The sequence below is a fragment of the Haliotis rubra genome, unplaced genomic scaffold (genome assembly GCF_003918875.1).
Source record: "Haliotis rubra isolate DU_JTF1 unplaced genomic scaffold, ASM391887v1 Scf743, whole genome shotgun sequence".
Taxonomy (NCBI): Eukaryota; Metazoa; Mollusca; class Gastropoda; order Lepetellida; family Haliotidae; genus Haliotis; species Haliotis rubra.
In genome coordinates, this window is record NW_025767461.1 from 339,664 (window position 1) to 361,764 (window position 22,101).

Consider the following 22,101-nt stretch of genomic DNA (forward strand, 5'->3'; position numbering starts at 1 on the left):
TGCTATGTAACCCTCCATACAGAAGTCTCTTTGTAGAGGAGGTGGGGTAACATCGTGATCGGGTATGTACTTGCTATGTAACCCTCCATACAAGAAGCGTCTCTCTTTGTAGAGGAGGTGGGTAACATCGTATCGGTATGTACTTGCTATGTAACCCTCCATACAAGAGGCGTCTCTTTGTAGAATGAGATGGGTAGCATTTTGTCAACACTGTACAACACAGGTTGTCTGTTGTACTTGCTCCATAACCCTTCAAATGAGAGGGGACTTTGTGGAGGAGATGGGGAATGACTGACGAAGTATGGAGGTACAAGTATTGTGTCTCTCTGCAGGTGAATGTACCCTTTGAGCTGAAGCTGAACATCACTGACACCCAGTTTGTAGTTGTAGAGGATGCAACCACCATCGACACCAATGCTGTCATTCTCAAGGTACAGGCAGATTTCATAGTGTTACAGTAACCCTGCTAGCCAACACCAGTTTAGTAGTATCCTGAGGCAGAAGTCCAAACAGGCGACGTATTTATATTGATCTTGTTGACAGATGCAACATGATAGTGGATAGGTGACAAACATGATTGGAATATGAAGCTACTACCATCAAAACATTTCCATCAACTGCTTTTACTCGGTTTTCTCCATTAACATATATCCTGATAATGTACAAGCTTTCTAGGGTATTTACAGCACAGTTGAATATGAGGTATTTGCATGAAATGTATGTATATTCACTTCATTGATGGTGACCTGTAAATAATCGAGTCATTGTCATGATCTTCATTCTACAGTTGATATATGATGACAAAGTCCTTAAGTGTTGAGATGTCAGTATAGTCCACCTGATCAAATGGCATTCTCTCATTGGACAAAAGCCTCTAGTTGTACTCCTCTTTGATGCACATTGCATTGCTAAGCTGAAATTACATAGTGTCTTGCTCTTGTCCAGACTACAGCTGTCCTGATGTACAAGCCTCAGGCTCGAGACAAGGTGTTGCGATGCAGTCTGCAGAGCATTGAGGTCTTCTCCTGCTGCCTCATGTCCGAGGAGGACACTTCACTGTCTATTGTTGACCCCATGACCATCAGCATCGAGATGAACGCCAACCCTCTCCCAGATCTCCGACCAACACCCTCGGGTGGGCTTCTTGATGTCAAGGAGGCAGATCAGAGACAACTCTTACTGGAGGTATGGACACCCCAGAACACTGGAACCTGCTTAATCTGGACAGAATTGTTGCCATCTGTCTGACAGAGTGACAGAAATACAACTAAGAGAGGAGCTATCTTTGGGGCAGTGGGCTGTACATATTACTCATGTCATTTGAAACCCATTTTGTTTTGTTCAATATGGGAGTTTTTATCAGACAAATAGTTAAAGATTACCCTTTGCACAATGATACAGTACCTTTGTTTCACACATTATCAACATTTAGATCAGGGCCAATTTATAATGTGAAGATTTCTAATAATCTTTTTCCATACTTGCAAAGTTCTAACAGTGATATGTTTGTGTAATGCATATAACAGGCTATTCTTTGTGGTGCCATGACAAAACTGAACCTATTCAACAGGTAAACTTCAACACAATGACAATCCGTGTGTCCTACCACGACATGATGCTGTTTCTCTCCATCCTCAACTCCCTGCCACAACAGGCCCTCCAGGCCAAGCAGAGACACAGTCAGTACACAGGGACTACACTGCAGCATGGTAGGTCACACATGTACTAGTAACCCATGCTGTTGCCAGGATCTGCTTGTTTCAATACTACCTCACTTATGATCCTCAATATGTCAGCACCATGTCCATGCTTGTTGTTTCATCACCAATGTGGGCTGTATTTGGCCTGTATTTACATTCTACTATCAATAACTGAGACACTATTTAATGTATGAATGTGTGAACTGGAAATCTTGTGATTTGACAAAACATTACTCAGTAATAGGTGTGTCATTTTAAAACACAATGGCATGGAAATACTAGAAGCCATTGTGGCCCCAATAGCAAACATTGTGGCCACAATCTATAAGCCATTGTGGCCCCAATCCACACCTATAAGCCACATTGTGGCCCACAATCCACACCTCCACATAAGCACATTGTGGCCCTAATCCACACCTATCCATTGTGGCCCTAATCCACACCTATAAGCCACATTGTGGCCCCAATCCATAAGCCACATTGTGGCCCCAATCCACACCTATAAGCCACATTGTGGCCCCAATCCACACCTATAAGCACATTGTGGCCCCAATCCACACATTGTATAAGCCATTGTGGCCCCAATCCACACCTATAAGCCACATTGTGGCCCCAATCCACACCTATAAGCCACATTGTGGCCCCAATCACACCTATAAGCCATTGTGGCCCCAATCCACACCTATAAGCCACATTGTGGCCCCAATCCACACCTATAAGCCATTGTGGCCCCAATCCACCCAGCCATTGTGGCCCCAATCCACACCTATAAGCCCATTGTGGCCCCAATCCACACCTATAAGCCATTGTGGCCCCAATCCACACCTATAAGCCACATTGTGGCCCCAATCCACACCTATAAGCCATTGTGGCCCCAATCCACACCTATAAGCCACATTGCGGCCCTAATCCACACCTATAAGCCACATTGTGGCCCTAATCCACACCAATAAGCCATTGTGGCCCCAATCCACACCTATAAGCCATTGTGGCCCTGTTCTACACTTTAAAGACCAGTGAAGACACACATGTGAAGTATGAGATTTGTTTTCTAGAGGAGATGCTGAAGACGTTGTGTGAGCTGGGATTCAGCTACAAGGACTGTGAGAAGGCCCTGTCAGAGTGTGAAGGCAATCAGGAGGCTGCAGCTCTGTGGCTGGCAAACAACGCTACCCCCGTCCCTCAGAGCCACAAGCAGAACTTTGCCATCACATCGGCTGAGGTACACAATAAGGCTGACCTTTCTGATAATTGTTTTACAGTGCCACTGAGAGGCTAAAGTGACATCCATGCCGTTTAATGAATAGTAAATGATGTTTTCTTAAACATGGCATGGGGGAATGTGGAAGTGTGTCCATAGATGTGTCAGACATTATGATCATTGTTTGACCGCCTCCGTGGTGTAGTGGTTTAAAGTGTCACCATGGAGAGTGGAAGGTCGTGTTTGATCCACGGCCACATCATACCAAGCGACATTAAAATATGGTACTTGTTGGTCCCTGCCTGGCACTTTCGGCATTAATGGGTACAACAAGGACTGATCGGCTTGGAGTCAGTATAATGTGTCTGAGTGGGGTATTCACTTATCTCATGTTATCTCAGTGAGCTAGCTGAGAAAGGAGAGGGTGCACTATATGAGAAAGGAGGGGTGCAAACTTCATTTTCACCCGAGTTTGAATGGGACAAACCCCTCTGGAATGGGCTAGCTCTATATAGTGTCTGTGTGGGGACATCCAAAGGAAACAACATTCCCAAACTTTTCCTCATGACAATAACTCCCTAACTGATGACTTTCAGCTGAAGGCAGTGTCTGTGTGTCTCTGCCTGATTGATGACTGTAATGGCGATGCTGGCGTCCCCTGGCTGAGATCTCCTTCAGTGGTAGGTTGAAACACTTTCAGTAATTACAAGACATAACTACACTGGAATCCTGATTCTTGGGCCAAAGGTTAGTTTGACTCATCCACACGTCCAACATTAGCTTATTACTGTCTGATCTAGGCACCAGGCAGCAGAAGAAAACACATCACTTTGTGCATGTCAGGTAAATAACATCTGTATGATAAAGAAAGATAAGCATTTGTGATTTATATGTTTATGCATTTATTTACATTTTATTCACATCACTTGTCTGAGAATCTATCAAGACACTGCGATCTGTGCTGCTGATGATACACTCTCATACTGCAGGTATCCATTTCAATCAGACGATGGAGCCCAACATCGAAGGTAAAGCTATCTTCCAGATGACAGGAGAGTACTACAACCGCAGCCTGTCTGGCTGGGAGCCCTTCCTGGAGACATGGAGGTGAGCTGCTCCTGCTTCTAGTTCAGTTAGAGTGGAATGTCTCACTTTCCCTATCACCCAGTCTGCAGCTTTTGCTTCACTGTAATACATCAGCGTGTTTGTGTGTTTTACAGGTGCTTTGCTGAGTGGAAACAGTTTAAGGAACCAGAAGAAAAGATGTCATTTCAGATTTCAAGTAAGTTAATATGTTCACTTTTTACTTCCCTTCTAATATCCTGAACATCATAAAGACATCACTTCTATGTACTACTGTCTGGTCTTGAAACCCATCTGCGGGTATATCAGTATGTATGTCCATGTTATTTAGCAGGGTAGGGAGGGACCCAGTGATTACAGTATTCATCACACAAGCTCACCTACTGATCCCGGTATGGGTGGAAGCCCAGGGACACCCTCCATGGTATTTTTTTTTATATTTTTTTTTTATTTATCTTTTTTTTTAGGTACAAAAACATGACATCAAATCACAACTAAATATAAACCATGCGTTTGTATACAGAGTTTGGTTGTATCTCACATTGACCTCCATGGTATTCTTGCCAAAAGCTGAGTAAACCATACCTACTCAATAATTCTATTGCTGTTGTGTTCCAGCCAATGAGGTGTTGAACGTGAACCTGACCAGCACTCTCCTGGAACAGTACCACCTGACGAAGGGCAGCTGGACAGAGGACTACCTGAAGGACAACAGGTTAGGCCATAGTCTCTATCTTTTGTTGTTTCATGTTTTGTTGTTGTTATTTAATGTATTTATTTATTCTTCTAGCCTATCAAAGATTAAACAAAATATAAATACACACTAGATTATGGTATCTTTTCACCTTTACACTGCTAGTGTATTAGGTAGCTTTAATATGTAACCAGCCATATGAAGTGTTATTGCCCAGATGTATGGAGCCTTGCTCATGCTATTAATCACTGGTTGGTTTGGTCAAGGCCAAAGTGATTGGAATGTGCTGAGCAACAAGAATGTGCAGACACTCACTCACTCTCTCACTCCTCACTCACTCACTCACTCACTCACTCACTCACTCACTCACTCACACCTGCATAGACAAGTCAGTGGGTCTTTGTCATATACTAAATGTCAAAAAGAGTAAGATTAAGGGGTCCATCAATCCAAATACTACAGGAGAGAACCTCAGGACCTCCAGGACCCCATGTATATTGCAATCTGGCCAATGTTGCGAGGAAACTAAAAATATGTGTCATTGTTTTTCAGAGACAGCTTGAAATCCCAAGTCAAGTATTCTGTCAGTCCCAGTTCACTACCGTCCTCCAAACTACTCCGTCGTCGCCTCCCGTTCATCCCCTACACCATCCGCAACGACACCGGCTGTGACCTGTGGTACATCACCGCCATCTCCTCTCCATCAAAGTAAGCTTCTCAGAATCATTTAGTGACACTTTCTGGTATCTATAGACAGTTCGTATTATGTATTCCAGTTGTCTATAGATTTCTAGATAAACTAGAGCTGAGCTTTTCTTGTTTTGTTCTGTTTTATAAGTAAGTGCTGTAATGAAATTCTGGGTATTGATGAATTGAGAATTTGTGTGTTTGGTTTCAGTGAACCGAAAGAAGGTATGAATGACACAGGTAACGTCCAGTCATATGACAACGCCTACATTCAGGCCTCCGATTGGAAGCGGGTTACAACTGGAGAGTCCAAACCATTCTACTTCCACCGCAGAGAAAAACTCAGACACAAGGTAGATAATTCGTTAGACACTTTAGCCTCTGCAGTGTTTGAAATGAAGCTTGCAAGTCAGGGGGCCTTGTCATAACCCTCAAATACCATTGAAAAACCTGAATGACACCAGGTGTTAGTCTGAACCACTGATTCCTGTTCTAGGATGTTGAAGTGAAATGAATCTCCAGATGAAGGTAGTGGCAGCTAGAAGCACAAATGTTAAGTCAACAGATGATCAAATTCTATGAAACATTGTTCAGCTGCCATGCATATATGATGGCTGGGAAAATTGGGAATGGGTTAACATTATAGCAGATATAACTGTGTTTTCAGTTTGAATGATATAAAATTATTGACAAATCCGTATGTATATTTGTGTTAAGTGTGACACTTCATGCCCAGTCATTACTTGGTTATGTATATTATTAAAAAACACATTTAAGTATTACAAGCACGTGTTTGTTTTGTAGAAAACCCACGGAATGCACATCAACCAGCTGTTGGTAACGGTGGCTGGCTGGCAACGCCTCTCCCCCATCACTGTGGACAAGGTGGGCGTGTACTTCCGGTACACAGAGCCTGACAAGAAGACTCCTACAGCCAACACAGTAAGATATGCACAGGAAATCTTAGCACAAGTCATGACGTGGCAAGCAAACATTATGACATCATGAAGCTCTCACAACTTGTTATGGTTTTACAAGACAGGATGTGATCTGTCAGAGAGCAACATTCTTTGACAAGTATTGATCCAACTGAAATTGATCTTGATTGAAACATCAGCTCCATGCCATGACACGCCTACTGCATATATTTATACATATCTCAATACTTGAGTCATGATGTCCATCAAAGTCGGAAATATTACTGTTAATGTACTTTATTCTCAATGTGGTTAGTCAGAGGTTGCTGGAGGCTAGTTTGTGATCAGATTCAGGTATTATACTGCAGGATGTAGCATGTTGTTTAGTGATAGGCAGTCTGGTAAAGCAGTACCCAATAGTTATCAGACCATTTTCTTCACTTAAAGTTTGTGTATGCTGTTTTTAAAATGGGTAGAGATTTCAAACCTCAGTATAAAGTAGACACATCATGCATCATATTGTCAGGGGTATTATTTGAAGTCATGTATCATTCCTTACACTGAAGTAACCCGTGAAGATCCGGATTAGAATTGATTTTCATTAACCCATGCTTGTCGTAAGAGGCGATTAATGGGATCGGGTGGTCAGGCTCACTGACTTGGTTGACGCATGTCATCAGTTCCCAATTGCTTAGATCGTTGCTCATGCTGTTGATCACTGGATTGTCTGGTCCAGACTCGATTATTTACAGACCGCTGCCATATTGCTGAAATATTGCTGAGTGCAGCATAAAACTGAACTAACTCACTCACTGACTCACTCACTCACTCACTCTTTCTCTCCCACTGTAGCTTCACCCAGCATGTATTGTGATCGAAGTGAAACAGGACGGCAGTGCCAGGAAGCTGATCGTGGTGCGGTCCTCCCTGGTTGTGGTCAATCAGCTGGACTGTCCACTGCAGGTCAGGATGACCAGCACAGACGAGACAGGTAAGGAGAGCTCTACAGTGCTTATCGTAGACAGTGGGTCAAAGGTTTTATCACTCTTCTTTCAGTTTTAAATTATTTCTTTATACATTTAACTTCATAGAGTTGTAAGATTAATTTTCTGTTGAGAGATTTAAGTTGTTAATGGTTATTAAATTCCTCCTGTCTCAGTTTAAAGTTTCTTGTGATAATCAAAATGTTCAACTTTTGCACTCTCTCAACTTTCACGCTGACCCATCACTGTATAGGACATTCATGTATGAAGTTTCTTGTCAACTTACCAAACAGATATACTCAAAGACAAAAGTAACTCAGAGGTCAGTCGGGTAACTGATCCTCCTGTTTGTGTGGTCAGTTGGGGACTCTGATCCCATTATTTGCTATGGTTGGTGGGGTAGCTCTAATCATTTGGTTCTGGTAGTTAATTGTTGCTCATCACACCGAAGTTCTGTTTGATGCTGCACATGATCTTTATTATTTAACCATTGTTATTCTTATTAAATAATTTTGTTATTGTTATTGTTTTATTTTTAATATTCTTCAGAATTCAGTTACTTTTGCCTATGAGTATATCTGTGATCAATTCATGCTGTACAGTGCCAATTTTGGGTTGACAAAATTTCAGAGGTGACTTCCTATGCTCTTTCGGCATTAAGACATGCATTGTCCGCCACAGAACCATCAGGTTAGCACTCTTCTTGGCTGCATGACAGCATGTTAGTTCAGTGAAACAAACCTTGTTCAGAGTATGATTGAATGGGGAGCTGTTCAGTGTGGGATAAGTATTGAAATGAGGTGGTCCCAGACCCACCTTGCCTCACCCACCTCTCTCCCACACATATACTTTTTCAGAGATGCGTCCTTGGGGTACATATTATGCATTTTCGGCTGTAAAATGTCCTGTGACAGTTGTATCAATGTTTTTGAATAAAAGATTGTACAATAAATAAACTCTTTTATTTATTATCACGGACCCTACCTCGCGGAGTTACCTCCCTTAAGCATGCGCACCAACTGGGTAGGCTCCTAGACCCGTATCATCATTCCTTCTGCTGTCCGCGGCCCTGAACAGGCGTTAGTTGTGATTACCTTTCATGAGCGTGCGGTAGCTGTATTTTAAGATGTCTGAGACACCACCTGTATGTTTGGTTTTATTTGTCTAAAACAATAACAGTAAAAGCCTTACAGTGGTTGTTTCATAATTGTGACTTTGTATAAGTACTATCAAAATCGCCAAACTTTCCGTGGTTTCACGCCAAGTTTGCTCTGCCATGGCGGGAAGTTTAAGCGTGCAGCGTGGTCGTAATATTGCGTTTAAAACCAACTATTACTTTCCGTGGTAACCTTCCGCGTATTTTTCAATGTTTTCTCGTGTTTCTCTGCTTCTGGCCACAAGTTAACTAACATGTTTACGTGTTTGTTTCAGGCTTTACCTGTTGTTAGGTCTGTGGGGAAGTATTCCCGGGCTGACAGTCACTCCCAATCGTGGCCTGTCTGGAGAAGGCGGGCCATGTGGCTGATACATGTTCAATTTGTCTGGCCTTTTCCCCGGGCACAGAAGAGGCGAGGCGGCGGACCGACACCCTGTTTTACCTTGAGATCGTGGCGGGAGGGACCTGGCGCGCAGGTTCCCCGTCAAAATCTAAGCGAGCGTCCAAAAAGGAAAAATCCCGTGGCCCTTCCCCTCTCCTACCACCCAGTGGTTTTGACATGTCTATAATGGAGTCGATGTTTCAGAAGCAGATGGACTCAATGAAGTCGCCGTTGAGTCGGTTGGAGGTCTCCGCCAGGAGTTCCTCACCCACTCGGGCCGAGGCGGAGAAGTCGAGGGTGGGATCGCCGGCCTCGGCTCGATCCCTCAGCCTTGGCGTCTGTCGATCCGTTGCCTCTGGCGGATCCGGGCGCCCTCGGCTGCTCGGAGAGGAGGTGCTCCCAGTCCCCTCTCGGAGCTTGCGCTTAGGCGTTGAGTATTCCTGGTATTCCGGTCCCTGCGCACACCGCCCCATGAGGCGGAGGCACCAGTTCTGCCTGGCCTGCCTCCAGCGTCACGGGACGAGGTCCACGCATACGCCCGGCTGGCGCTGGCGTGGAGCAGTCGGTCTGTTCCTCCCTTCCTGTGGTGCCCAGCTAGGCAGTCCACGGGTCGGGGTTAGGGTCCTCTTACGGAGGAGACCCAGCCTCTGACTTCGGGCACCGGGCCGAGGCAATGGAAGCTTCAGGGGAGGTCGAGGAGCATGGCGGCGGCTTCCGTTTTGCCGACCTTGCGGGAGGTCCGGCAGAAATTGCGAGGCCTACCCCAGGCAGCGGTGCCTGCTGGTAAGCGTGGACTTCGACTGAGTTCGCTTGCCTGGCGGCGTTTGCCCTAGGCAACCCTCACAGGCGCAGCTCCGCATTCTGCCATCGTTGGTGGCGGGGCGTGGTCGATCCCCTCTTGTCTGGTACCCGAGTCAGGTTTGACTTACCTGAACTTCGTCTTGGCCTTCCAGCTTGGGGAGGATTCCTGTTACCGTCGTACCCGATCGTTGGCGAGTGTGTTTTCACTTCCATTAAGCCCTGGGGAGGCTCGGCTTCCTCGGAGCAGCTCCGGCTGCTTCGGCAAAGCGCCCTCACTCCACCTTTGCCCTGGCGGCATCCCCTGCGACGCAGCGTACGGACCCTACGAGGAGGTCTGCGGAGCGATGCAGCAGGTGCGGAGTGGTGGTCCATGAGGCCTACCTCTCCCTCGATACAGAGGTCGGCCCTGGGGCGGAGGGCATGCTGGCGGCGATGTCGCCCGCGTCGTGCTACTCCGTCAGCTGTCGGAAGTTCAGGCTCACCTGTAGCGACGACTCTTTTGCGGTCTGCTCGCGTCGGCGGTGATGTCGCGCAGTCATGGGGATCGCAGGCTGTGGCTGTCGGCGTCTAGGTACTTCGGCAGCAACACAGCAGACCTTGCTGGCTCTCCCTTTCGTCTGGGGCGACCCTCTTTCCGGGGCACAGCAGGTCATCACGGGGAGGCTGCGCTGCAGCTACCTCCTTCAAGGATTCTAAGGCCTTGTTGGAGCACCCGGCGGTGTCTCAGCCCAGCGCTCCGTGCCACCTTCCTCCGCCCGGGGTGCAGCCTACACCCGAGTCTGCCGGCTGGCCGGCCGCTTGGTAGGGGTAGGCGGAGGAGGTAGGTCGCCAAGGGTAGGGGCAAGGAGCAGTCCTCGACTAGCTCCCAGCAGCAGCGGCGGGAGGTCTGCCCGACCTCCCGTTAACCCAACAGGCTGCCGCTCAAGCCGTGTGTCACACCCAGTCAGCTCGCTACTAGGGTCCGCGCCGCGCTCCTACCCCATATCCCAGTGGGAGGCCGCCTCTCTCTATTCCTGCGGAATGGGAGAAGGCTACCAACAGCAGCAGGTGCTGGCCACGGTCAGCATAGGCCATCTCCACTGTGGGCGAGTCGCCCGACTTCACCGGCATCTGGCGCACTCGGTGCCGTCATGCCAGGCCAGAGGCGGACATATTAGCAGCGGCGAAGTTCAGGCTCTGCTGGACAAGTCCGCCAATCGGCGCATTCCACGGGAGAGGAACAGGCGGGGATTTTACTCCGCGTACTTCCTCGTCCGAAGAAGGCGGCGGGTTCGTCCGATTCTCAACCTCAAGGGGTTGAATCACATGCTCAGTACCATCCTTCAAGATGGAGACACTGCTTCGGTGATCTCATCTGTTCAGCCCGGCGATTGGCTCCGTCAATCGACCTAAAGGATCGCGTATCTGCATGTACCCTATACATCCCTCGTTCAAGCAGTACCTCCGGTTCTCTTCACGGCGGGATGTATTACCAATTCAAGTGCTCCCCTTGGCATATCGACTGCCCCAAGGGTGTTCACCAAGCTCATGTTAGTCCCAGCTACCCTAGCTCGCTCGCCAAAGGAAGGCGTTGTTACCCTTACCTAGGCGACTGGTTGCTCGGAGCACTAACACAGCCAGCGAGTCAAGATGCTACTCACACAGTGATAGACATTCTAACTTCGACTGGGGTGGATCATCAACCTCAAGAAATCCGACCTGGTACCCACCCAGGACTTGGTTTTCTTGGGTAGCGATTCAAGCGAACAAGGATCTCGTTTCCTTGTAAGCCCGACCCGGGTCACCAGAGTTGGAGATGGTATCTTCATTCCTCTCCCAGCCCCAGGCACCAGCGCGGACTTGGCTCCGTCTACTGGGCCATATGGCGGCGGCGATCTCTGTAGTGTGGCGGTAGCGGTTGAGGATCGTCCCATACAGCAAGCTTTGGCTCGGCTGTGGACTCACCGCGGAGGATCTGGGCGCAGTCTCACAGTCCCCAGTGGTTGACACCTCACCTTCAGTGGTGGACAAATGTCGGGGAATCTCACCAGGGGTTCCCCTTGGAAATCGGCGCCAGCTCTCACAGTTCAGACAGATCGTCCCTCGCGGGCTGGGGCGTTCTGGGCAGTCTGTCGGCTTCCGGACTCTGGTCGAAGCGAAGCTCACCTTCACATCAGCGTGTTGGAGCTGAGAGCTGTCGCGGTTGGTATTGGCGCTTCAGAGAGCATGTCCGTGGCCAGGTAGTCCGTCTTCAGTTAGACAACCAGGCGGCCATGTCGTACATCCTGAAGCAGGGAGGCGCGGTGTCCCCAAGCGCTCCTCCGGGAAGCGTGGGACTTTCTCCTCTGGGCGACCAATGCGATTGTCAGGTACTCCCTGTTTATCTCCGGGGCTGGAGAAGCGTCGCGAGCAGATCGGCTCTCGCGGATCCTGGCCGCTTGCAGTGGATGCTTTCGACAGGCAGATATTCACAGTAATCTCCCAGTTATGCGAGGTGGCGTTCGAGGTGGATCTGTTTGCGTCGGCGGGGCGCATCGAACACCGATGTTCTGCTCGGATGCGGACCAGAGGCGTTGGCTGCCGGCGCCTTCCTGCTGGATTGGGACGGGCAAAGTGCTCTGGGCGTTCCGCCGTTACCACTCATTCCCGTGTCCTTTCACAGCTGTCCACCCAGCCAGCTCGGCTACTTGTGCTACTGGCACGCTTTGGCCGTCACAGAGCTGGTTTCGGTAATTCTCAGGTTTCTGGCTCAGCCTCCTGTTCTATTACCTTTCGCGACGGACATTCTCACTCAGAGCGGGCCCACCCAAATCCGCAGTTCAGTGGGTGGCAGCCTCTGTCAGGTCTAACCTCGAGCCGCAGCGGAATTCCTGCAGCAGTTGCAGACACAATTCTGGCCGGGTGGGATTCGACAAGCGTTCAGTATGAGGATAGGTGGTCCGCTATGCGGCGCTGGTGTTCAGATAGGGGCATTGCAGATCCCTTTTCTGCGGATTTAGTCCAGTATTGGAGTTTTTGCAAGCTTCGTTTGGAAGAAGGCCTGGCGGCCGACCATTAAGTGGCTACTCCACGCTATTTCCACTTTTCACACCCTGTCGATGGTGCTCTTCTGGGGCAGCACCCTCTCGTCTGGCAGCTTTCTAGCTGGGCGGAGCAGTTCGACCTGCTCTCAGGCGAACCAGTCCACCAGGATTTGTCGATCGTGCTTTCGATTGGCTGTCGGTCCCACTTTCTCACACCTATCGGCTATTTCCATTCAGTTGTTGACCTGGAAAGCTGTGTTTCTGGTGGCGGTAACATCTGGTGAAGAGTCGGCGATATACATGCTATGTCGTCCGACCCGCGCTGACTGTGTTTCACCGCGGATCGTGTCAGCATTAAGCCTCCCAGATACTTACCGACCGAAGGTCGATCACGCTTTCCATGTGACAGCTCCTATCGAACTTCCTACTCTTACCCAGCCTTCCACGCCGGGGACCACTCCTCTGAGCACTCACCCGTTGGATGTCCGTAAGGCGCTCAAAGTCTATATCAAGCGAGCGCGGGGGATCCGTGCGGGTACCCAGCTGTTCTGTTATTCTACGGTGGCGGGAAGGCTGGTCTGCCAGCGAGCAAGCAAACTTTGTCTCGCTGGCTGGCTTGTTTCGTGTATTTGTGCGGCTTATCAGGCTAAGGGCAAGCCTCCCCTGAGGGTTGAAGGCTCACTTTCGGTCAGGGCAGTAGCAGCATCAAAAGCTTTGCAGCGGCACTCCCCATTGAAGAGATCTGCTCTGCGCTATTTGGAGCCGGCCAAGCACTTTTATCGCCATTATCAGCTCGATACACATTCCGCAATCGATGCGAGCTTTGGTCGTACCGTTCTCTCCAGTGGACAGTGTCCTGCCACCCTGACCAAGTGAGTCTTGGTTTATTGGTTTGTGTTGGGCTACTGTACAATGATTCCATTATTGACATGTCTGCTCTGAGCACTCAGAGAACCTGTACCCCTTTCGATTCTCTAAGGAGTTACGATATCGTTAGTGAGTGGTATTTTTGTTTTCCCCTCACGGTGCTCTCACGAAGAAGCCACTTAGTGGGTCGGTTCACTGACATTAGCACTCGTGCAATGTCTCATTATGCTAGAATTAGTCTTTGAGCACAAATCCTCCCTGTCAGTTCCCCTCCCATAATGCCTCTCTGAGGCGAAACTGGGTCAGTGACAGGTGAGTGTTATGGCGTCTGTTCAATTTTTTTCCATGATCGATGGCTATATTTTTGTGTGTGCTTGGACAGAATTCCCTCCTCCCTGGCCTCGGTCTTTGGGAGTCTGTGTTTATGCATAATATGTACCCCAAGGGCGATCTCTCTGAAAAAATTTTCCAAACCTGCAGAGGTTTTCAATTCTTTGAAGAGAGTAGATCCTTGGGAGTAGAACCACCACCACCTCCCGCAATTCTGTTCACTGATGAGAATTCAGCAGAAGGAATGATGATCACGGGTCTAGGAGCCTACCCAGTTGAAGTTAGCATGCGCTAAGGGGAGGGTAACTCCGTGAGGTAGGGTCCATTATAATAAATAAAGAGTTTATTTATTGTACAATCTTTTTATTCAAAAAACATTGATACAACTGTCACAGGACATTTTACAGCGGAAAATGCATAATATATACAGATCCTAAAGGCTGACTCTCTTCAAAGAATTGAAAACCTCTGCAGGTTTGGAGTTGTGCCTTTTGCTATTTGCAGATTTTTGGCATTTTATTTTTCCGGTTTCCATGGAAGCGATTAGGACTTAGTCCCAAAAGTGAGGGGTGGGCTTAGTTTCGGGCATAACTCAAGAACCGTTCAATATTTTTCAACAAGACTTGGTAGATATATCAAACAGAACCTTAAGTGGTGCCTTTTGCTATTTGCCGATTTTTGGCATTTTATTTTCTTGGTTTCCATGGAAACATTTTGGACTTAGTCTCAAAAAGTAAGGATTGCTTTCGTTTCCGACACAACTCAAAACCATATAATATTTTTCAACAAAACTTGATAGATATATCAAACAGATCCTAAAGTTGTGCCTTTTGCTATTTGCAGATTTTTGGCATTTTTATTTTTCCGGTTTCCATGGAAACGATTCGGACTTAGTCCCAAAAGTGAGGGGTGGGCTTCGTTTCCGGAGCACAACTCAAAAACCTCTCTATATCTTTCAGCAAAACTTGGCAGATATGTGAGGCAGATATTGAAGTGATGCCTTTTGCTATTTGCAGATATTTGTGATTTATTATTTTCTCGGTTTCCATGGAAATGATTAGAACTTAGTCTCAAAAAGGAAGGGATGGGTTTTTGTTTCGAGACAAAACTTCTTAATATCTTTCAGCAAAACTTGGCAGATATGTAATCCCAAATGCCTTTGCATTTGCAGAATTTTTTCATGATTTCCATGGGCGATTTGCACTTATAAAAAATCAAGCTGGACTTTAAGTAACTGTCAGATGATTTGTTCTTTCAAAGAGTGGGGGCGAGGGGGATATGTCATCTTCTGATGACTCATGTATTACATAAGCTGTACATTTGTGTGTTAGTTATCATTCACTTGATGCTCAACTTATGACTTTATTACAAGTATTTATTAGTGGTGGCAGCACTGACTACCTGAAATAACTCCATAACGCTCACCCCTGACTGAGGGTCTCAAGGGTATATAAATCAGTGATTCATGTTTGGCATTTCTCCTATCTGGTGTAATTATTCAATTTAAGATTGGGTCTTGAAAACATTTGAAGTGGTGAATGTCTTGTATGTTATGTAATACGCATGTGACAGTGCAACGAGAAGGAATGGCAAGTCGACTTGCAAAACACTTCAAAGGATTAACAGATAATTGATTGATTAACCACTGTTATCTTGCATAGTGGATATGTCAAAATGTGTGTGTGTTGTGTGTGTTGTGTTTGTTTGTTGAGGGGGGTGTGGTTACTGCAACAGACAGACTACATGGGCTTGGACTGAGTTGCATTTCTGGAGTTTCCATATTTGAAATGATGGAGGGTGGCTTCATGTATGTACATGGGGTATTGTTCTAGGGGGAAGCTTTCCAAATTAACAGACTACAGCTTGTTCAGCTTGACCTGAGCTACTCTACATATGCATGACCCGGGAGGTCAAATGGCACAAACGACAGGTCGGGTTAACCTCATTAAATAGGGGAGCAAGAATGTTATTAATGTTGCAGCTCGCTGCCTAAAAGCTCGAATCGGGAAATAATAAATCCTCTTTTTAAAGAAAGTTAGGACATTGCTGACGATTTTCTCGACACTGAGGTGTCAAACCTGTCAAAGCGACTTTGTCTCGACTGTTGGGACATGTTGGCAATCAATGCACCCTTCACAATAGTAGACCTAACCAGGTGTGACAAGGTCACGCAATGCATTAGTATTCACTTGATCAGGTCAAGCTGAACGAGCTGTAACAATGTACTTTTAACATATTACTTCGAAAGTATATCACTAATTACCAATATCATCTACAGTCTTTTGGAATGTAATATGATATAATCAGAAACATGTTCATATTGTATACCTTACAGCACTTTAACCTGATGTTCAACTTATTGGAGTAATTCGTATTTGCTATATATAAAGACCCATTAGTATGTTTAGTTATATCTTCCTATAACCCTGATGGTTATAAACACAGCAGTCACCAAGCATGTGTATTAATGTCCTTGATCCTGCACCCCCAGGCTCCTCCACCATGACCCTGCAGCGGAATGTCCCCACCCCCGTGCCTTTGCCGAAGGTGTACTACACACTGAAGGCTCGGCCGGCTGAGTGGCCGGTAGAATACTGTGACCGTCCTCTACACTGGCGACAAGTAAACAAGGCCGGGGAGGCCAGTGACGGCATCCGAGAGTGTAAGAGCAACGATGGAGGAGGAAATGTACAGGTGGGTGGAGCTAGTTTCCATCATTTGTCCTAACTCATACCTAGTCTGCCCCAAAGATTTTGAGTCGTCTAGCTCGAACATGTCTCTTTTCAGCAGATACTAGTGTAGGTGTATTGACTTTCATAAGTAAAGCTCACTAGATGAAATGTCTCTTTGACCTTTAGACTAGTGGCTATAGTCTTAAACTGGAGCTGGGGGTCGCATAGTAGTTAAAGCGCTAGCTTCGTCCACTTAAAGACATGGGTTCGATTCCCCACATTGGTACAATGTGTGAAGCCGATTTCTGGTGTCCCCACCGTGATATTGCTGGAATATTGCTAAAGCGGTAAAGGCTAAATTCACTCACTCACTCACTCAGACTGGAGCTATTGCAGATCAAAGCTGTTGGTATCAAAGATCCATTCTGTAAATAGGGATCCACAATGTTGCAGTGCATAGTGACTGAATTGCTGGTAGTCCCCATCTTCTAAACATGAAGTAAACAGAGAAACAAGTTAATGACTGAAGACCCTCTGTGTATTCGTGTCACAGATGGTATCTATTCAATACTCCTTTATTTATTTCCCCTCAGTAATTCCAGGAGAGCTGAAATCCGTGATTTGAGACTATATTCCGAACAGCTATCCAAGATTCCATATGATCGTGTGTCCTTCACAGGTTCTGTGTGTCAGTGCGGAGAGAGCTCTACCCTGAAGTGGTCACCCTGGAGGATGGTAGCACCTCCACCCACTGCCTGCCTGGCCACACCATCACTCTGGTGCCCCCTCTTACCATCACCAACCTGCTGCCCCTCGAGATGCACTACTACCTGAAGAAGACCGACATCTCTGGCAACCTCAAGCCGGGCAAGTCAGCAGCACTGCATGGGGTGAGACGCAGAGATACTGGTGCAAACTGCTCTTCAAGTGTAAACATATGGGGGGCCTTACCCTTATCCTGTTGTGTGGAAGTATCACAATTCTTAATTTGTCCAGTAAATATTCATTTTTATCCCCCGGGCATGTAATGCGGGGGGATATAGTCGACGCCTCGTCCGTCCGTCCCTCCGTAATCATTTTGTTTCCGAAGCATAACTCAAAAAACCTTCAATATTTTTCAACAAAACTTGGTAGATATATCAAACAGAACCTAAAGTGGTGCCTTTTGCTTTTTGCAGATTTTTGTCATTTTAATTTTTCTTGGTTTCCATGGAAACGAGTTGAACTTTTCTCAAAGGGAGGGTGACCTTCGCTTCCAAGCACAACGCTTAAAACCGCTCAATATCTTTCTTCAAGACTTGGTAGATATATCAAACATAAGCTAAAGTGGTGCCTTTTGCTATTTACAGATTTTTTTTTGTTTTTGGTATCCATGGAAACGTTTCGACTTGGTCTCAAAAGGAGGGATTGGTTTAGTTTCGAACACAACTCAAAAGCTGTTCAATATTTTCAACAAAACTTGTGGTAGATATATCAAACAGAACCTAAAGTGGTGCCTTTTGCTATTTGCAGGTTTTGTCATTTATATTTTTCTCGGTTTCCATGGAAATGTTTCGACTTAGTCTCAAAAAGGAGGTGGGCTTCATTTCCGGAGCACAACTCAAAAACTTCTTTATATCTTTCAGCAAAACAGGGCAGATATGTGAGTGAGATCTTGAAGTGGTGCCTTTTGCTATTTGCAGGTTTTTGTCATTTATATTTTTCTTTGTTTCCATGGGAACGTTTCGGACTTAGTCTAAAAAGGGAGGGGTGGGCTTCGTTTTTCGGAGCACAACTCAAAAAACGTTCAATATCTTTCAACAGAACTGGGCAGATATATGAGACAGATCTTGAATTGGTGCCTTTTGCTATTTACACATGTTTGGCATTTATATTTTTCATGATCTCCATGGAAATGATTTGGACTTAGTCCCAAAAAACATGAAACTGGACTTTAAGTAACTGTCAGATGATTTGTTCTTTCAAATATGTGGGGGCCGGGGGGATATGTCATTTTCTGATGACTCTGTTTCAGAGTCTACTTGTCTGAATTATTGACCATAAAGTCAGTGAAGTTATATTCATTGTTGCTTAACTGTGAAAGTATTTAACACAAAGACAGTATCCAGCAATGTATCAAAGAGTTATGCTTAGATTTTGTTCAGTATGTTTATGGTAAAAGTAGCAACCTAAAATATAGATATATACAAATGCACATCCCCTGAAACAGTAAATTCTTCAGTATATCAATAGGGCATTGCATGTCCAACATGTGTTTCCTCCAACCCTGCAAATGTGCCCCATATGGGTCTTTCTTCCCTGTGAAGCATGTCCAACATGTGTTTCCTCCAACCCTAAATGTGCCCTAGATGGGTAGCTTTCTTCCCTGTGAAGCATGTCCAACATGTGTTTCCTCCAACCCTAAAATGTATTGCCCCAATGGGTCTCCTTACCTTTTGAAGCATGTCCAACATGTGTCTCGGCATGTCCCTACCCTAGGCTGACCTGGCGCCACGACCTACTGCTGGGTGTCAACGTGGAGAACCTCCCCAGTGCAAGGAACTGACCATCCCCCCAAGCACCACCAAGTACAGAGTGAAGCTGCGTGTCTATGATGACAAGAAGCTTACTGCTGGAGCTCATCCTCAGGATCAAGTCAGCCAGAGGAGGATCTCTGCAGGTAAGCCAGCATATTGTGTGGGAATACATGGACCTTACTTGTTATCACTGTTAATCCTGCATGATCGAAATCAGCTTTTATTCCTCAAGATTTTGTGGTCCAGACTTTATTGTTTACAGACCACTTGTATATAGCCAGAATAAAGTTTACAGGTAAACACTACTTGGTGATGTTGCTAGTACTGATGTTGACTTTGTGTTGTGAATGTCCAGCTGAGTCTGCAGGCCCCGTACTGGCTGGTGAACAAGTCCGTCCGCCGCTGATATTCCGACAGGACAGCGCTCGGGCTGAGGCGGCGGGACAGCTGGAGGAGCATGAGTTGGCCCGGAGTGTCACACCACTGCTGTTCAGCTTCTCAGACAAAGAGGCACCCAATCTGTGAGTTGCTGTGTTTTAAATGAGTTGTCATCTACCAATGTAATTCAGGGTCTCGCCTGTATCATTTTAGTTTTGCTGAATATTACTTTTTTAAGTTGATACCATTCTCTGTTAATGTAAAATGCTATCGTCTACTCCAGATTATTTCCAACTTTAGAATCTGGGCCATGTTCAACAAAGCAATTTTAGGGGCGGTGGGGTAGTCTAGTGGTTAAAGCGTTGGCTCATCACACTGAAGATCCGGGTTCGATTCCCCACATGGGTACAATGTGTGAAGCCCATTTCTGGTGTCCCCCACCATGATGTTGCTGGAATATTGCTAAAAGCGGCGTGAAAACCAAACTCACTCACTCGCCACAAAGCAATTTTAGTGCTAAAACTCTGGTAAATCTATGTTAAGGTATGGAATCACTGTAGATGGATTGGCGGAACGGGCTATGACCCGCGACAATGTACCTGTAATGCTTTGTACTTATATCCTTTACTGATTGTTATTTGAGTAACAGGGGGCCATGGCTGGCCCCTCTTCTTTAGGGCAACGAAATTTGCTATGCAGAGTTACTTAAGCTTTCCAGAACCCTGTGATTTAGCGTACACTTTCTCCATGTTTGTGGGAGAAGCCAGTTGTTAAGCTGCATCCCTCCAGGATTTCCACCTACATGACACTGACATGCCCTCATATAGCTGAGTCTTGGGTCCAACTCACTATCTAAGGCATGTATAATGATAACATGAATACACAAGGTTAAATTACTTCCAGCTTGCTTAGTCCTATTGCTGTTTACTGCCATGGAAATGCATGGGCTGACAAGATATTGGTGTACATGTGGTATAGCAAAGATTTTCTATGTATGCTAGTTGTATGATTTCATATACTAGAACTCCCATTGTCTTCTATGATTTCAGGTGCACCATGAGAGTTGGCAAATCTGTCCATGGCGAGAATGCTCTCCCACAGTGGTAAGAACTAAAGCTGTCAGGTGTTAGGCTGCAGGTACTCTAACTATGGGTACACTTCATACTGTCAGGTGTTAGGCTGCAGGTACTCTAACTATGGGTACACTTCACACTGTCAAGTGTTAGGCTGCAGGTACTCTAACTATGGGTACACTTCACACTGTCAAGTATTAGGCTGCAGGTACTCTAACTATGGGTACACTTCACACTGTCAAGTGTTAGGCTGCAGGTACTCTTAACTATGGGTACACTTCACACTGTCAGGTATTAGGCTGCAGGTACTCTAACTATGGGTACACTTCACACTGTCAGGTATTAGGCTGCAGGTACTCCTAACTATGGGTACACTTCATACTGTCAGGTGTTAGGCTGCAGGTACTCTAACTATGGGTACACTTCATACTGTCAGGTATTAGGCTGCAGGTACTCTAACTATGGGTACACTTCACATACTGTCAGGTGTTAGGCTGCAGGTATTTAACTATGGGTACACTTCATACTGTCAGGTGTTAGGCTGCAGGTACTCTAACTATGGGTACACTTCACACTGTCAGGTGTTGATTATTGTACCACATGATAGCTCCATGGTCTTCTGGGCAGGTGGGCTCACCTTAAATCATGTTAAAAGCAGTGGTTTGTCTACCCTAGCTTGATATCCCATGTGTACAATGTGTGATGGCCATTGCTCATGTTCCTACTGTGATATTGCCGGAACATTCCGACATGCAGTGTGAAACAATACGCTGTTACTCATATGATTTTTTAATACAGTGTTGGTTTTTCAGCTGAATAGTTTTACATTCAGGACAATTTGGCAAAGGATGATGTCAAACAGAAACTTTTTAGTTCTGTTTGGAATAATCCCTGAGAAGATTCCTTTGTCAGAATGCAAGAATCCAGATTCCAAGCCATTATGCTTGTAGTAAGGGCTAATCTTGTGATTGTGTCCTCAGATACTGACTCAGGTTCATCATTATCATCAGGCCTCTTGCCTGGATCACTGTGCATTCTTACCTAGCACTTGAAACCTCACTGGCTTGTCTGGTGCTGACTTGTTTATTTACAGGTTGTTGAAATACACGTTGCCATTCAGAAAGTGGTCATGTATAACATATGTTACATGTAGTAATACTGCTGGAATAATACTGACTTCTGACATTCTGAAGGTGTAAGCGCTTCTCCTGAGCGAGGGATCGCATGAGGCAGCTTCACATAGTACCGACAGAGCAACAGACCAGACTGGTTAGTAGATCTGCAAACCCAGGCCTGATACAGCTTCTTATTAGCCATTCCTAACAGCATTCAGTAAGTGTGGTGTCACTAACATTGCTTGCAGCCATCTTGGCAAGCATCCATCGGGATGAAGGATTACCCCCTTCTATAGAATTAATACTTCTGTGCTCTTGGGAATGGCTAGCTTTACTTTTGCATATATATTTCTATTGACTTTAAAAATGTTATTTTAGTAAAACAATAATATGTATACCTTTCATATGATATTAAATGACTTTAGATATGTGATCAAATATTCTTTTTAATCATTTTCTTCCTTATCAATTTTAGTCAAAATCTAAGTTTATATCTAAAGAAGAAAATACGTTTTCATAATGGCTGACTCCTATCAGAAGTGAA

General features: G+C 45.9%; 1 protein-coding gene and 1 long non-coding RNA gene across 2 annotated transcripts; both read left to right on the plus strand.

Moving 5' to 3' along the window:
* The first annotated feature begins 3,563 nt into the window (after positions 1-3,563).
* On the plus strand, positions 3,564-19,319 carry LOC124259940 (vacuolar protein sorting-associated protein 13D-like). The gene is made up of 13 exons (XM_046694163.1): positions 3,564-3,581; positions 3,891-4,008; positions 4,122-4,183; positions 4,603-4,699; positions 5,231-5,386; positions 5,577-5,718; positions 6,170-6,307; positions 7,135-7,273; positions 16,295-16,497; positions 16,591-16,601; positions 17,155-17,365; positions 18,954-19,109; positions 19,314-19,319. The coding sequence occupies exons 2-13, from the start codon at positions 3,911-3,913 to the stop codon at positions 19,317-19,319; spliced, it is 1,419 nt and encodes a 472-aa protein (XP_046550119.1). The 5' UTR covers positions 3,564-3,581; positions 3,891-3,910.
* A 45-nt stretch (positions 19,320-19,364) lies between these two features.
* Positions 19,365-21,652, plus strand: LOC124259936. Its single transcript, XR_006893966.1, has 3 exons — positions 19,365-19,512; positions 20,419-20,472; positions 21,636-21,652. It is a non-coding gene; the product is annotated as an uncharacterized LOC124259936 (long non-coding RNA).
* The last annotated feature ends 449 nt before the right edge of the window (positions 21,653-22,101 follow it).

Coding starts and splice junctions, on each gene's coding strand:
- LOC124259940 (XM_046694163.1), top strand. CDS start 3,911: ATGGAGCCCAACATCGAAGGTAAAGCTATCTTCCAGATGACAGGAGAG. Junction 5,719..6,169: donor GAGAAAAACTCAGACACAAG/GTAGATAATTCG, acceptor TTTGTTTTGTAG/AAAACCCACGGAATGCACAT. Junction 6,308..7,134: donor AGACTCCTACAGCCAACACA/GTAAGATATGCA, acceptor CTCCCACTGTAG/CTTCACCCAGCATGTATTGT.